This window comes from Zalophus californianus, chromosome 12 (genome assembly GCF_009762305.2).
Source record: "Zalophus californianus isolate mZalCal1 chromosome 12, mZalCal1.pri.v2, whole genome shotgun sequence".
In the NCBI taxonomy this organism is placed as follows: Eukaryota; Metazoa; Chordata; class Mammalia; order Carnivora; family Otariidae; genus Zalophus; species Zalophus californianus.
In genome coordinates this window covers 93,374,913-93,390,867 of record NC_045606.1, presented here as the reverse complement: position 1 = coordinate 93,390,867, position 15,955 = coordinate 93,374,913, and the positions used below count along the sequence as shown (strand labels likewise).

At 48.6% G+C, this 15,955-nt stretch overlaps 1 protein-coding gene across 1 annotated transcript in view; it reads right to left on the bottom strand.

Annotated features, from left to right (window-relative positions):
• The window catches only part of TMEM178B (transmembrane protein 178B), a 335,584-nt gene that overhangs the window by 29,814 nt on the left and 289,815 nt on the right, over window positions 1-15,955 (bottom strand). The window contains exon 3 of the mRNA XM_027574298.2: window positions 2,319-2,456. Within this exon, the coding sequence (XP_027430099.1) occupies window positions 2,319-2,456 (138 nt within the window). The remainder of the gene's footprint in view (window positions 1-2,318; window positions 2,457-15,955) is intronic.

Sequence of the window (15,955 nt, the reverse complement as noted above, 5' to 3'; positions counted from 1 at the left end):
AGGGCTCGGAGAGGTCCGTGCAGCAATAACCGACGTCCTGTTACAGCACTTGCCTCTCTCTTGCTGCATAAGGCTTCGAGAAATAGTCGTAAGAGGTGGGAGAGTGGAGGGAAGAAAGCAGGCAAATCACGAAAGGTCTTGGCCAACGGTTCACCCCTAGAAGCATAACATTTTACCACTGGAGAGAACTTTAAAGTTCAGCTATTTCACAGGTTCTCACCCCTGCCTGCACATGGGATCACCTCCAGAAGTCCTGCTGGGACTGCTCTGGGGCAAGAGCCCAGTATCAGTATTTTTAAGAGCTCTTCAGGTGCCTGGTGTGTGCAGTGATTGAGGAGCATGACAGAGGCAAAAGGTGAGCCACGAACCCACTCATGCACCCTGTAGGGCGGGGCCTCTGACCCCTAATCAATCAAAGCTTTCAGACCGTGGCCCCAGAGCCCTGGGCCTCCTGGCTGTGCGCAGGGCTCCAGGCCCCCATACCTCCTTTGGAGAGAGTTCCCACCCATGGTCCCAGGTGAGCAGGAAGGGCCCCTGACCCCACCCTGGTCACAGCTGTGGGCCCAGCCATGGTCCCTCAGTTCTGGCCTGCTTACTGCCTGACCGATGGTGTGTGATCCGGCGAGATGGCCAATCACATACTTCCTCGGTCTCTCTGGAAGCTGACTTGAGCCACCCAGAAGGAAGCTGTCAGGAGGGTTGAAAGGTTCTGGAGGCTTAGCACCTGGGCTGGCTGTGAGCCTTCCTCGGGACCTGGAGAGAGGGGCGCGCGTGCAGGGAGCTGCAAACACCTCGAGACGGTGAGGATGAAAGAGTGTCAGCTCCCAGAGCTCGAGGATTCCTGCTCTGCCTGAGGCCTGTTTGCTCAGCTTTTCTCCGATTCCTGGGAGACCTTTCTAGAGCCTTAGAAAAGACCACTTACTGGAGCCTGTCTGTGTATCACCGAAAGTGTCTTAGAGGGAACGCTCACTACAAACAGAGCCGCTCCACTTTTATCTTTTTACGTTTCAGGGTCTGTGGGAGACTTTGAATGACTGGAGGGTGAAAACCAAAAGGTCTCCGCCATTGGCTAAAACAGAGTGCAGAGGTCGGGGCTGAGCCCAAGCCTCGCTTCACGGAGGACACGGGGCACGGACAAAGGACGGGCAGGTCCTGTGGGCCTGTATCTGAGGGAGACCATGGGCCTGTATCTGAGGGAGACCAGGAGGAGGGGTGTAGGGGCCGCTAGAGAGCCCTCCTCGCTCCCCCGGGACTGCAGGTGTGGTACATCTGACTCTGGGGCACAGGGCTCGGTCAGCCTGGAAAGCCTCATCTTGTCTCTGGCTCATTATGGCTGTGCGTCAGGGGTATGGGGGCAAACAGTCGGGCCCCAGGACGAATCCCGCAATTCTCTTCTGCCAACCGCCGGCTCAACTAGCCCTCAGGCGTCTCTCCCTGCAGCCAGAGACAGTAGCCGCCTTTCTGCGGGCTCCCATCTCTGCCCAGAACCCCTGCGTCAGGCATTTCACAAAAGGGGACCCGAGCTGGCCATAATAAGCATGTGGCCCCTAAAGTCTAACAGACGTTATTTGCATATGGAGGACTCGCTTTCCTGTCTTCCCATAAATACGACCAATTCCGGCTGTCCAAGCCCAGCTCCCCTCCACCCAGCTCCACGCGGTGCACCAACCCACTTCTCCTTCCGGAGTAGACCCGAGGGGGAGCTTCAGCTCTGGACCGACACTGCAGGGAAGAGAGAGGCGCACGCAGAGTGTGTACCAACCTGACTTCCTGTGGACTGGAACCTGTTTCTGCCCAGCCATACAGTTCTCTGTATCTACAACCTTTTATAGGGACGCTGGGCCAGTTCGGTGGCCGCGACACCAGCAGAGAATAAGGGAGACAGATGTAAGAGAAGGTCTAGCCCTGTCTACCACCCTCAGACTGCCTTATTTGGCAACGGTAGCAGCATTGAGGACTCATAAATCAAGGGTGAAGATAGGCTTCTGAAAAGGAAATTGCCCAGCTTCCCTCCCCCACCCCACAAAGCCCGATATGTGCATAAAATGCCGGAGCATTTTCTGAGGTCGTGCTCTCTCTGGGTCTGATACTTCTCTCCGCGCCGCGGCCACCCCATCTTTCGCACGCCAGGCTGTCAGGGTGAAGGATCACATCTTATTAGCCTTTGCATCCCCAGAAGCTGGTACAGTGGCAGAGAGCTACAAGGAACTCAAAAACTGTTTGATGAACGAATGAACGAATGTCCCCTGGCCACTCTCCCAGAATCCCAGGAGCCAGGACTTTTGCCCCCCAGGAGGCCCCCAAGCCTGCGGCCTTACCTCCCATGAGGAAGAGAAGCCCTGCCACATACTGCATAAGGCCTCGGTCCCAGCAGCAGCCCAGCACGCCGACGATCCAGCCGAAGAGAATGATGGCCACCGCCATGCCCATGAAGCCGGCTGTCATCCTGCGCAGGTCTGTGGGGAAGCAGTGGGACAGAGGTTAGCTTCAGAACCTAGAACTCAGGGCCAAGGTGCATCCTGGCCCTGGGCAGAAGTGGGGAGCGGGAAGGCAGCCTACCCTTCTCAGACAGGTTTGTACAACTGAGCTCCCTTGGTAAAGGAGAGCGCCCCCGTTGGTAGCTATCCTTGCGTGCAAAAAGCAGGCCAGGACAGCTGGGTTCATAAGCATCGGGGGAGATCGTCATCGTCACTGGTGTCATTTCTTCTTTCTTTTTTTTTTTTTAATTTTTTTATTGTTATGTTAATCACCATATATTACATCATTAGTTTTTGGTGCAGTGTTCCATGATTCATTGTTTGTTCATAACACCCAGTGCTCCATGCAGAACGTGCCCTCCTCAATACCCATCACCAGGCTAACCCATCCCCCTACCCCCCTCCCCTCTAGAACCCTCAGTTTGTTTTTCAGAGTCCATCATCTCTCATGGTTCGTCTCCCCCTCTGACATACTCCCCTTTACTTCCTCTCCTGTTATCTTCTTCTTTTTCTTTTTTCTTAAAATATGTTGTGTTATTTGTTTCAGAAGTACAGATCTGTGATTCAACAGTCTTGCACAATTCACAGCGCTCACCGTAGCACATACCCTTCCCAATGTCTATCACCCAGCCACCCCATCCCTCCCACCCCCAACCACTCCAGTAACACTCAGTTTGTTTCCTGAGATTAAGAATTCCTCATATCAGTGAGGTCATGTGATACATGTCTTTCTCTGATTGACTTATTTCACTCAGCATAACACCCTCCAGTTCCATCCACGTCGTTGCAAATGGCAAGATCTCATTCCTTTTGATGGCTGCATAATATTCCATTGTGTATATATACCACATCTTCTTTATCCATTCATCTGTCGATGGGCATCTTGGCTCTTTCCACAGTTTGGCTATGGTGGACATTGCTGCTATAAACATTGGGGTACACGTACCCCTTCGGGTCCCTACATTTGTATCTTTGTGGTAAATACCCAGTAGTGCAATTGCTGGATCGAACGGTAGCTCTAATTTCAACTGTTTGAGGAACCTCCATACTGTTTTCCAGAGGGGTTGCACCAGCTTGCATTCCCACTGGTGTCATTTCTTATACACCTCCTTGGTGCCAGGTGTCGCACTGTCCTTCCCAAGCAACTGGCTCAACCGTTTGAGACAGGTACTGTCTTTATCCCTATTTGAAAAACGGAGTGAACTGCTGAAAGCCATACAGCGAACGAGTGGCAGAACAGGACATCAAGCCCAGATCTGTATGGTTCCTGGGTGATACCCTTCTTATCTCCTTCTGGGCATCATCCACCTCTTGGGGAGAAATGGGCCTTTGGAGGAAGGCGAGGTCTTGGCGGGCTGACTGCACCTGCCAGGAGCTCCCTCCCTTCCCTCCAGGGTCGGCTGGGCTCCCAGGGGCTCAGCTTTCCCTGCATGTGGGGCTGCAGGGGGAGAGCCACACATCCTGCTCTCACACGGAGCCCCTGGGCAGGCCTCTTCCGCTTCCAGGACCCAGGTCAGCCCAGCTTTCTGGGTCTGGCCTTTCCCTGTCCCACACCTCACTGACTCCGCTGTACAAAGCCGATGTAGGTACCAGGCAGGAGAAGGGCTGTCCAGAATGGCAGTATTTTTAGTGGAAGAGCGAGGGCAGAGCCGCTCTCACATCTCAGCCTCCCTCATTCAGCACCTTGCCCTTGGCTCTCTCCACTGCCCTCCACTGCGCGCCCCCACCAGCCTCCCACGCCCTCCTTGGCATCCAGCCTTCTTATCCCCTTCTGGGTAACACCCTAGCTGCTTGTCCTTGACTCCCCCCACTCTGCCCCAGCGCCCACCGGCCTGCAGCTCCCTGTCCACCTCTGTGGTCCGTGCGGAGCCCAGCTGCCAGCCCCAGTCTCAGCCCCAGTCCTGCCAATGAGGCTAAATAGGAGCAAGCCATCTGCCCCGCCTCTGCACCCAGGGGCTTGCCAGAGCAGCCTGGAGGACCCCATGGGCATTCCCCTCCCTCAACAGGAGGGAGGGAGAGTGAGGGTAGAGGGGAGGGCACTCGACAACAAACTACATACATCCACACCCCAGGGAAGCCTGGGTCGAGCTCATCTCATCCCTCACAAGTCCCCGGCAGGTTTCTGCAGACCCCGAGGGCCCCATCCCCTCTGTTCCTCTCCCACTTCAGTCACCCCCATCAGGAGCCATGGCAGACCCCGGCACAGTTAGGCCAGAGAACTCTCAGTCTTCTCCCCTCGGAAGAGGGGTTCGGTCCACGCTCCTTGACCTGACACGGACGATGAGACGCTGGCAAACCCTCCCCTCCCAGGAGGAGCTGGCTGGGGCGTGGGGTGGGGGTGGGGGCAAAGGAGAACAGCCTGGATGGGAAGCAGGACAGGACCCTGTGGCAGAGGCAGAAATCCATCCACGGACTTCTGCCACGGATCTCATCCACAGAATCCATCCAGGTTCCTGCTCTAGCTGCTCTCCTCGGTCCTCGCCTCTCCAGCCCGGAATGCCTACCCTGGCCAGGGAGACATAATAACCATTATAGTCACTGAGGGGAACTGCCAGGGCTGCCTAATTACCATGCAATTACCAGGCCACACTACGCAGATGGCGCCGATCGCTGATGTGTCCGGGGAAGCTTCCCGGCCCGGCTCCCTGCTTCCGTGCTCAGGCACCCACAGCCCTCTGGAAAGGAGAGGTGCAGTCTTGCCAGGCGCACAGGCACTCAGCCTGGGAGCTAACTGCCGTGGTCGTGCTGGCCCCCAACTCCCCACACGGTTCTTCTGCTGCCACCTGCTCAGCCCTTCTTCCTTCGCCGCCACCCACGGTCCTTCGAGTGAGCCAGGCCCGAGCTGCCTCCCTGGTAGAGAAGAAACCCCCCCTTGACGTGTGAGTCCATCTGGGCTGACCCCTGGAAATGCTTCATCCACTCTCCACTGTAGTCAAGGGCAAGGAGGCGGCGGGAGTGGGGAAGGAAAGGTCGGTATTTTTGGAATAAAGTAGGTTCATATCCCCCTTAAGCACATCAAGAAATTTCGTTCTGTGCCCCTGTGAGACCACTGGTTCCCTTTTCAGTGCATGAGGGGCTTCTGAAATCTTGGCCCATTTGGCAGCACTGGAGACAGACAACATTGCTGAAGCCACAGAGCCCCCTCCCCCCGCCAACCACTGCACTTGGCCTTGCTCATGGGAAGGCCTTCCTGATCTTCAGGCTCTGCAGATCCAAGGGAGCAAAAGTACTGCCTGGGGGATCACGTGGACAGTGTGTCCTGTAAGGCGTGCGCCCTTGGGCCTGGAATGGACAAAGGGGGCGGGACAGGAAAAGGAAATGCAATTGGAAGAAGTGGGAAGGTCATCATGGTTGCAAGAGGAAAGCCAAGTCTAGGACTTAGAGGAAAGGCAGAGAGCCAGGGGCATGAAGAAGATGATTTCTCTTGCAAAAGTTCTGAGACAGGGAACTGTCACCTGTGTCCCAGGTCTGAGAGGGGCTGTGGCCCTCGGGCACAGATTAGGGGCACTTTGTCAGCAAAAGCTGAGGGCCGGGCTAAGTTGTTGATCTGGAAAGCAGGATGAAGACCAGAGGTCAGGCCCAAATACTTTCACTGGCCAGGAGGATTTTTATCGTCACCGCGTGAGGCTGAATTTGCAGAGCCATGCATGTGTGGTTGGGTATTTTGTCCTCAGACCTATGTAGTAATTCAGTGCAGCCACCACAACAGCTTGCAAGGGATACAGGACAAGAAATAGTCCTATCTTCCAGACAGGAAAGCAAGATCCAAAGAAGTTAAATAATTTTTCGACAAACCAGTGACATAAAGGAAGAGTGAGTTGTGTGGGAAAATAAAATTAATAACGCAGTTAAAGACCTGCTGGGTTGTCATGGCGATTGAACAAATGTATCGAGCATTTCTTCCTCCCAGATATGCTGAGAACTACAGTTCCGTGATTTCCCCCCCCCCCCAAAGATAGGCATCCACAAGGACGGGCAAGCATGACAGGAAACAACCCAGGACCAGAAGCGGCAAAGCTGGTGGACGGTGCACTTGGGTAGAGCCCAACTAGATGCCACCGTGGGCAAGCTGCAAACCAACCCACCGCGGCGCCCAGAGACCCATGAACGGGCAGCCTCAGGTTCTTCTGGATCAGGCCATTAAGTTACCCAGAGGGGAGGAGCATAAATAACCAGGATTTGGTGGAAGCCGTGGGAGATTGAACTAGATCCCTCGATCCCCTCACCCACCCCACAATGCTGGGGTGTCCCCACCCCTCCCCTCCCCGGGGGGGTAGAGTGGGGGTACCTAGCACTGCGGTTGACAAGCTCAGCGAGGCTCACTCCACGTAGGTGATTAAGTGACCGTTCACATACAGAATGTTGAATGCTTGCCCCTGGGACCCTGGCCCCCTTCTACTCAGCCCCCAGATGCTGACTGCCTGGCTTCTGCCGTCTAGTCCGGGGACCGGGAGAGGTCTTTCCAGTGATGACCAGCACAGGAGGAAAGACCTAGGCACCCAGCACTGGGGGAGCCCCACAGGCAGCCCCTCCCACCACTCTACCATGGAGCTTCCCATTGACAAGCCCCCCCCCAACCCAGTGCTTCCAGGCAGCGCTCTGGCCCCACCCCCTGACAATCCAGTACCTATAACCTGGGTGCCAAAGAACTTGAGGAAACAAGCCACAGAGAGAAGAGGCAATAATTCAAAATTATTATTAATATTCCAAGAGAGGCAACACACGAAACATATTTTGTCTCCATGAAATAAGAACAGGAGTCTATTGAAAACATCTGGAGAACAAAACCAACCCCTTCAAATAGCGGAGTCAAAGTCACTGAAATTTGTATTATAAAATCATTTCTAATTTATGTATTAACAGGCTATCATGTTCCCAAAAAATGATGTAAGGAGGCTTACAGGACACACACAGTGTAGCAGGATAAAAATAATGAGAAAATGAAGGGAAGAGAAAATAAAGGGAAGAAGCAGCTGGATCTCACATGCATGCGGGAGGTCCTTAGGAAGGAAATGATGCTTGCTGCACCTGAATTGAAAGGCAGTACACATGGTTTCCATTGTCTTGAAATCTTTGTTGTTTCCTGTTTGCACTTGAGTAAATCCCGTTTGCCGCTCTGCCTGTGGAATGAGCCAGGTGCTCACGAAGGCCTCATTCCTGCCCATCTGCATTGCCCCGTGTGCCTACTTGCTCTCCTGGGGAGTAAGAGACCACCTGTTTCACTCTCTGTGAAGGGTTGGATTCTGCATCCATGAACTTAACGTAGCTTGTATCTCATTCCCCATTTCTTCCTGCCTTCTTAGAAAAGAAAGAAAACCCAACTCATGTATCTGAAGCCTTGTGAAAATATTATGCAGGGTGGACCTAAGAATAATCCCCTTAGAAAGAGCCCGGGATGATGAGTTGGACTCTGTGGGCCAAAGCTGAGATAGAGAAAAATCTTCTCATGAATCCTATTGGGTTCGAGCCCATCATCTGTATTCCATGACCCAAGCGCTTAACAGTCTAAGTTTTGAAATGAGAAAGGTGCATTCTCAACTTTTTAGAAAAAGAATTTAGTTCAGCACAGTGGAAATGGTGTGCACAAGGGGGTGGATAATGAGGGGGGATGGAGGACGAAAGGCGAGGGGAACCATTAAATAGAACCAGAAAAAGCAGTTCTCCCTCACAGAAAAATTTTGATTTTGAAATTTACACTCCTATTAACATTTAAATTGAAAGGTATTGCTTGCAACTCTACACGGGAAACCAGGATATCTGCATTTAAATAAATACCACTTAGAGAGGGAAAATATATAGGCGGGCTCTGAATATCTTTCTATTTGCTTTTTAAAGACCTTGCACAGAAAAATGACGATTGTAATTTTTTTTCTCATCAAAAAAGCCCCCTCAAACTCCACAAAAAACAGTGAAGGTAAGTATGCGTTAGACCCTCCTGAGATGGTACCCAATGGAGATGGGGGGGGGAGGATGCTGTATTCAACAGCCCCAGAGTCAAGAGTGTGGAGTAACCAGCAACTCCATGGTCCTCACTGGCCACATGGGGCATGTCTGGGTTAGCCTTGTTTGCTGCAAGTTCTCGCTCTGCATGATATGAGCATATCACTCAGGCTCCAAGGGTGGAAGAGTGTGGGCCAACTTGGGAGCTGGACATTCATTCATGAATTCATCAGTCCCTTGGGGTTCAAGGTCACAGGAACTGGAAGGTAGAACAAGATAGTGAGGCCAGAACTCAAGTGCTTTTTGCCCCCAAGGGATCAGCCCGGGAAGCAAGAAAGAGAGAGAGTCTTTCAATGAATATGTCAGCTATGGGATTAACTCAGGACAAACGGATTCAAATGAAAAGGAGTATTCCAGGACCAAATTACTGTACACCAACCATGTCTGAAGCAAGTGGGGGTCTGGTTCTGGGTAACCATATAGAGATTTGACAGTTGGGGATGGAAGCCCAGATTCTTGGACTCAGACTGCCTGGTTCAACATATGGCCCTGCCTTGTACTGGCTGTGTGAACTTGAGCAAGTTAGCCCATCTCTCTGGATCTCCGTCTCTGCACTTGTGAGTGGAGGTTATGACAGTACTTGCTTCAGAGGGTTATTAAAGAGGATTAAGTCAGGGGTGCCTGGGTGGCTCAGTCGGTTGAGTGTCTGCCTTCAGCTCAGGTCATGGGATCGAGTCCCTCATCGGGTTCCATGCTCGGCGAGGAGCCTGCTTCTCCCTCTCCCTCTGCCTGCCTGTCTGCCTACTTGTGATCTCTCTCTCTGTCAAATAAATAAATAAAGTCTTTAAAAAATAAAAAAAAAATTAAATTAAAAAAAGAGGATTAAGTCAGTTAATGTGTCTAAAATGCGTAGAACAGAAGCTGGCACAAAGCTAGAGCTACAGAAATATGTATAGAAATGGAAGTCACTTTACAGTCACTCTTTTTCACGTTCCCCATCTCTTGCATTTGCTATCCGTGGCATAAAAAGGGCTGAGTAACAGGTCAGGGTTAGCCCCTAATTAAAGATCGGGTACCCAGAGGGAAGAGCCTTCTAGAGTCTGTTCTTATGCCTCTCGGGTACCTAGAGAAGCTGATGGGAAGGCTTCATCTTTCTATTTATTGCTACTGAGATGCATCCACCCTGGAGTGTGGATGCTTCCTCTCCTCTAAAGACCAAGCAGCTGGAGGCTGCAGCAGCTGACAGCAGAGGTGCTGGTGGCCACAGAGGCTGTCAGAACCCTGGGCTCTCACAGTGAGCACTGCATAGACTAGAAGGGAGAGACACGGGCAGGACCCCAACTCCACTGCGAGGGCTCCCGTGATCGTTCATTAAAACTGAAACAGAGAAGTAGCTAATGGGAGACTTGGCCTAGAGCTTTCTTTTAGAGTATAAGTTTGGTTCAGCATAATGTGGCTATATTTAAAAAGTTATTTTTATGTGAAAACAAAACAGCTCTTAGGTCTGCCTGACTTGCTTTGATCCCTGAAAGGTCCTTCAGAACTGCCCTCTGCCTATCCCTGTGTCTCCATCTCTCTCCAAGCCCCCCAGGCTCCAGTCGTAGTGGATGGAGATTCCCCCCTCTTTCCTTGGGGGCACTGTGCTCTCTGCCAACATGGCTGCCCAACTGCTCGGCCTGCAAGCTTCTCATCATCCTTAAAGGTATCCCTAACAAGTCCACATCTGGGAGGCTTCCGGGCATGTTAGCAGACACTGGTGTCTGGTGCCCAGGCTCCTCCAGCCCTGAGTTCTCACGTATCTTCTTGTAATCACTCATGTCTCCCTCCCTCCAGTAAATGCAAGCTTGTTCAGGGCTGTGCTCATGTCTGGGTGTCTTTCCCATCCCCGGTGCATGGCCAGACATAAGCAGGTTCTCAATAAATGTTGGCTAGACCTGGCAGGCCAGAAAGGACTGGCATGATATCTTTAGAGCACTAAACGAGAAAAATATGCAGCCAAGAATACTATATCCAGCAAGGCTGTCATTGAAAATAGAAGGAGAGGTAAAAAGCTTCCAGGACAAACAAAAACTAAAGGAATTTGCAAACACAAAACCAGCCCTGAAAGAAATACTGAAAGGGGTCCTCTAAGCAAAGAGAGAGCCTAAAAGCAGCATAGATCAGAAAGGAACACAGACAATATACAGTCACAGTCACCTTACAGGCAATACAATGGCACTAAATTCCTATCTTTCAATAGTTACCCTGAATGTAAATGGGCTAAATGTCCCAATCAAAAGACACAGGCTATCAGATTGGATTAAAAAACAAGACCCATCAATATGCTGTCTGCAAGAGACTCATTTTAGACCCAAAGACACCCCCAGATTGAAAGTGAGGGGGTGGAAAACCATTTACCATGCTAATGGACACCAAAGGAAAGCTGGGGTGGCAATTCTTATATCAGACAAATTAGATTTTAAAACAAAGACTGTAATAAGAGATGAAGAAGGACACTATATCTTACTTAAACAGTCTATCCAACAAGAAGATCTAACAATTGTAAATATCTATGCCCCTAACATGGGAGCAGCCACTTTTATAAGGCAATTAATAACAAAAACAAAGAAACACATTGACAACAATACAATAATAGTGGGGGACTTTAACACCCCCCTGACTGAAATGGACAGATCATCTAAGCAAAAGATCAACAAGGAAATAAAGACTTTAAATGAAACACTGGACCAAATGGACTTCACAGACATATTCAGAACATTCCATCCCAAAGCAACGGAATACACATTCTTCTCTAGTGCCCATGGAACATTCTCCAGAATAGATCACATCCTAGGTCACAAATCAGGTCTCAACTGGTACCAAAAGATTGGGATCATTCCCTGCATATTTTCAGACCACAGTGCTTTGAAACTAGAACTCAATCACAAGAGGAAAGTCGGAAAGAACTCAAATACATGGAGGCTAAAGAGCATCCTACTAAAGAATGAATGGGTCAACCAGGAAATTAAAGATGAATTAAAAAAAATTCATGGACACCAATGAAAATGAAAACACAACTGTTCAAAATCTTTGGGATACAGCAAAGGCGGTCCTGAGAGGAAAGTATATAGCAATACAAGCCTTTCTCAAGAAACAAGAAAGGTCTCAAATACACAACCTAACCCTACACCTAAAGGAGCTGGAGAAAGAACAGCAAATCAAGCCTAAACCCAGCAGGAGAAGAGAAATAATAAAGATCAGAGCAGAAATCAATGAACTAGAAACCAAAAGAACAGTAGAACAGATCAACGAAACTAGGAGCTGGTTCTTTGAAAGAATTAACAAGATTGACCCCTGGCCAGACTTATCAAAAAGAAAAGAGAAATGACCCAAATCAACAAAATCATGAATGAAAGAGGAGAGATCACAACCAACACCAAAGAAATACAATTATAAGAACATATTATGAGCAACTCTATGCCAGCAAATTAGATAACCTAGAAGAAATGGGTGCATTCCTAGAGATGTATCAACTACCACAACTGAACCAGGAAGAAATAGAAAACCTGAACAGACCTATAACCACTAAGGAAATTGAAGCAGTCATCAAAAATCTCCCAACAAACAAAAGCCCAGGGCCAGATGGCTTCCCAGGGGAATTCTATCAGACATTTCAAGAACAATTAATACCTATTCTCCTGAAACTGTTCCAAAAAATAGAAATGGAAGGAAAACTTCCAAACTCATTTTATGAGGCCACCATTACCTTGATCCCCAAACCAGACAAAGACCCCATCAAAAAGGAGAATTACAGACCCATATCCTTGATGAACATGGATGCAAAAATTCTCACGAAAATACTAGCCAATAGGATCCAACAGTACATTAAAAGGGTTATTCACCATGATCAAGTGGGATTTATCCCTGGGCTGCAAGGTTGGTTCAACATCCACAAATCAATCAACGTGATACAATACATTAACAAAAGAAAGAACAAGAGTCATATGATCCTCTCAATAGATGCAGAAAAAGCATTTGATAAAGTACAGCATCCTTTCTTGATCAAAACTCTTCAGAGTATAGGGATAGAGGGTACATACCTCAATATCATAAAAGCCATCTATGAAAAACCCACGGCGAATATCATTCTCAATGGGGAAAAGCTGAGAGCTTTTCCCCTAAGGTCAGGAACGCGGCAGGGATGTCCACTCTCACCACTGCTATTCAACATAGTATTAGAAGTCCTAGCCACAGCAATCAGACAACAAAAAGAAATCAAAGGCATCCAAATCGGCAAAGAGGAAGTCAAACTCTCACTCTTTGCAGACGATATGATACTGTATGTGGAAAACCCAAAAGACTCCACCCCAAAACTGCTAGCACTCAAACAGGAATTCAGTAAAGTAGCAGGCTATAAAATCAATGCACAGAAATCAGTGGCATTCCTATACACCTCTCTTCTGTCTTGTATGTATCAAGACAGAAGAGAGACAAATCTAGGAGTCGATCCCATTTACAATTGCACCCAAAACCATAAGATACCTAGGAATAAATTTAACCAAAGAAGCAAAGGATCTGTACTCAGAAAACTATAAAATACTCATGAAAGAAATTGAAGAAGACACAAAGAAATGGAAAAACGTTCCATGCTCATGGATTGGAAGAACCAACATTGTGAAGATGTCAGTGCTACCTAGAGCAATCTACACATTCAATGCAATCCCCATCAAAATACCATCCACTTTTTTCAAAGAAATGGAACAAATAATCCTAAAATTTGTATGGAACCAGAAGAGACCCCGAATAGCCAGAGGAATCTTGAAAAAGAAAAGCAAAGCTGGTGGCATCACAATTCCAGACTTCCAGCTCTATTACAAAGCTGTCATCATCAAGACAGTAGGGTACTGGCACAAAAACAGACACATAGATCATTGGAACAGAATAGAGAGCCCAGAAATGGACCCTCAACTCTATGGTCAACTCATCTTTGACAAAGCACGAAAGAATGTCCAATGGAATAAAGACAGTCTCTTCAACAAATGGTGTTGGGAAAATTGGACAGCCACATGCAGAAGAGTGAAACTGGACCATTTCCTCACACCACACACAAAAATAGACTCCAAATGGTTGAAAGACCTAAACGTGAGACAGGAGTCCATCCAAATCCTAAAGGAGAACACAGGCAGCAACCTCTTCGACCTCAGCCGCAGCAACTTCTTCCTAGAAACATCGCCAAAGGCAAGGGAAGCAAGGGCAAAAATGAACTCTTGGGATTTCATCAAGATAAAAAGCTTTTGCACAGCAAAAGAAACAGTCCACAAAACCAAAAGACAACCGACAGAATGGGAGAAAATATTTGCAAATGACATATCAGATAAAGGGCTAGTATCCAAAATCATAAAGAACTTATCAAACTCAACACCCAAAGAACAAATAATCCGATCAAGAAATGGGCAGAAGACATGAACAGACATTTTTCCAAAGAAGACATCCAAATGGCCAGCAGACACATGAAAAAGTGCTCAACATCGCTCGGCATCAGGGAAATCCAAATCAAAACCTCAATGAGATACCTCACACCCGTCAGAATGGCTAGAATTAACAAGTCAGGAAACGACAGATGTTGGCGGGGACGTGGAGAAAGGGGAACCCTCCTACACTGTTGGTGGGAATGCAAGCTGGTGCAACCCCTTTGGAAAACAGGATGGAGGTTCCTCAAACAGTTTAAAATAGAGCTACCATACGATCCAGCAATTGTACTGGGTATTTACCCCAAAGATACAAATGTGCGGATCCGAAGGGGTACGTGCACCCCAATGTTTATAGCAGCAATGTCCACAATAGCCAAACTGTGGAAAGAGCCAAGATGTCCATCGACAGATGAATGGATAAAGAAGAGGTGGTATATATACACAATGGAATATTATGCAGCCATCAAAAGGAATGAGATCTTGCCATTTGCAAGGACATGGATGGAACTGGAGGGTGTTATGCTGAGTGAAATAAGTCAATCAGAGAAAGACATGTATCATATGACCTCGCTGATATGAGGACTTCTTAACCTCAGGAAACAAACTGAGGGTTGCTGGAGTGGTGGGTGGGAGGGATGGGGTGGCTGGGTGACAGACATTGGGGAGGGTATGTGCTATGGTGAGCGCTGTGAATTGTGCAAGACTGTTGAATCACAGATCGGTACTTCTGAAACAAATAATGCAATATATGTTAAGAAAAAAAAAAAGAAGAAGATAGCAGGAGGGGAAGAATGAAGGGGAGTAAGTCGGAGGGGGAGACGAACCATGAGAGACGATGGACTCCGAAAAACAAACTGAGGTTTCTAGAGGGGAGGGGGGTGGGGGGATGGGTTAGCCTGGTGATGGGTATTAAAGAGGGCACGTTCTGCATGGAGCACTGGGTGTTATGCACAAACAATGAATCATGGAACACTACATCAAAAACTAATGATGTATGGTGATTGACATAACAATAAAAAATAAAAATATTAAAAAAACTAAATAAATGTTGGCTAAATGAGCTCACCATCCCACCCTGCCACAGTTACTAAAACTGTGTGCAGCATGGCATAAAATAGGGTGAGGGGGATGTACCTGCCCAATTCAGTGCCCTGCAGTGACTCAAATGTCACGGTGACTGGAAGCCAATTTCTCTCTCCTCCAATCTGATTTTATTTTTAAAAGCCAATAGTACCTATCACTTAACAATCCCATAATATAGTTGTTTATTGTATACAAACAAAACATCACCAGAGGTCCAGGTTCCAGATCGCATAGAGCCATGCGGCATGGTTTAATGACACAGGATACCCCACAGATTCCGAACCCAACAGACCTTTTTGCACCGCACCTCCCCCCAGGTCAGGAAGAGATTGTAGGGGGAAAGATAGTTGCTGTAGAACCAAGAAGTGGTTTCTGGGTCAGAAGACAGGCTTGAGCTTCCCCCTCCTCATCCCCACCTCCGGAGTCAAGAGCTGCCATAAACAGGGATATTATGTGATGCTGCCACATACAAATCACATCCATTGTCAAAACAATGGAAGGCAAATTGCAAAATGTGTACTCGCCTGATGAGCTAGGTCAGCAGCTAAACCAAGTGCCTGGAGAGAAGGAAGAAGGGAAAAAAAGCCCAGAAGTGAGAAGCAGAGTTCCAACCCCCCAAAAAATCACAAGAATTCCTTCTCCCTGTAGCCCCATTGCTACTCCAAGGGCAGAAACCACAGAAGGGAAAGACAAAAAGGAAACTCAACTTCACCAACCAGACACACCTGGGGAGACCCCGCTCAGCACCTCGCCCTCTGTCCCCTGGGTCTTCCTACTGGGGCTGAGGAGCTAGACCACACTTTTCTCATTTTGTAGACTTAGAAAGTGAGACAAGGGAATTTCAGCCAGTGACCCAGAGACCAAGGTCACCAGCCAGGAAGAGGCAGGTCTGGGAAAGGGCCTCGGTCTACACGTGCCCCTTCCAATACTCAGACCTTTCCAGATTCGGTGCCACTTCAGACCCCAGAAGAGAACTTAACATTCAGTAGAATGTAATGGAATATG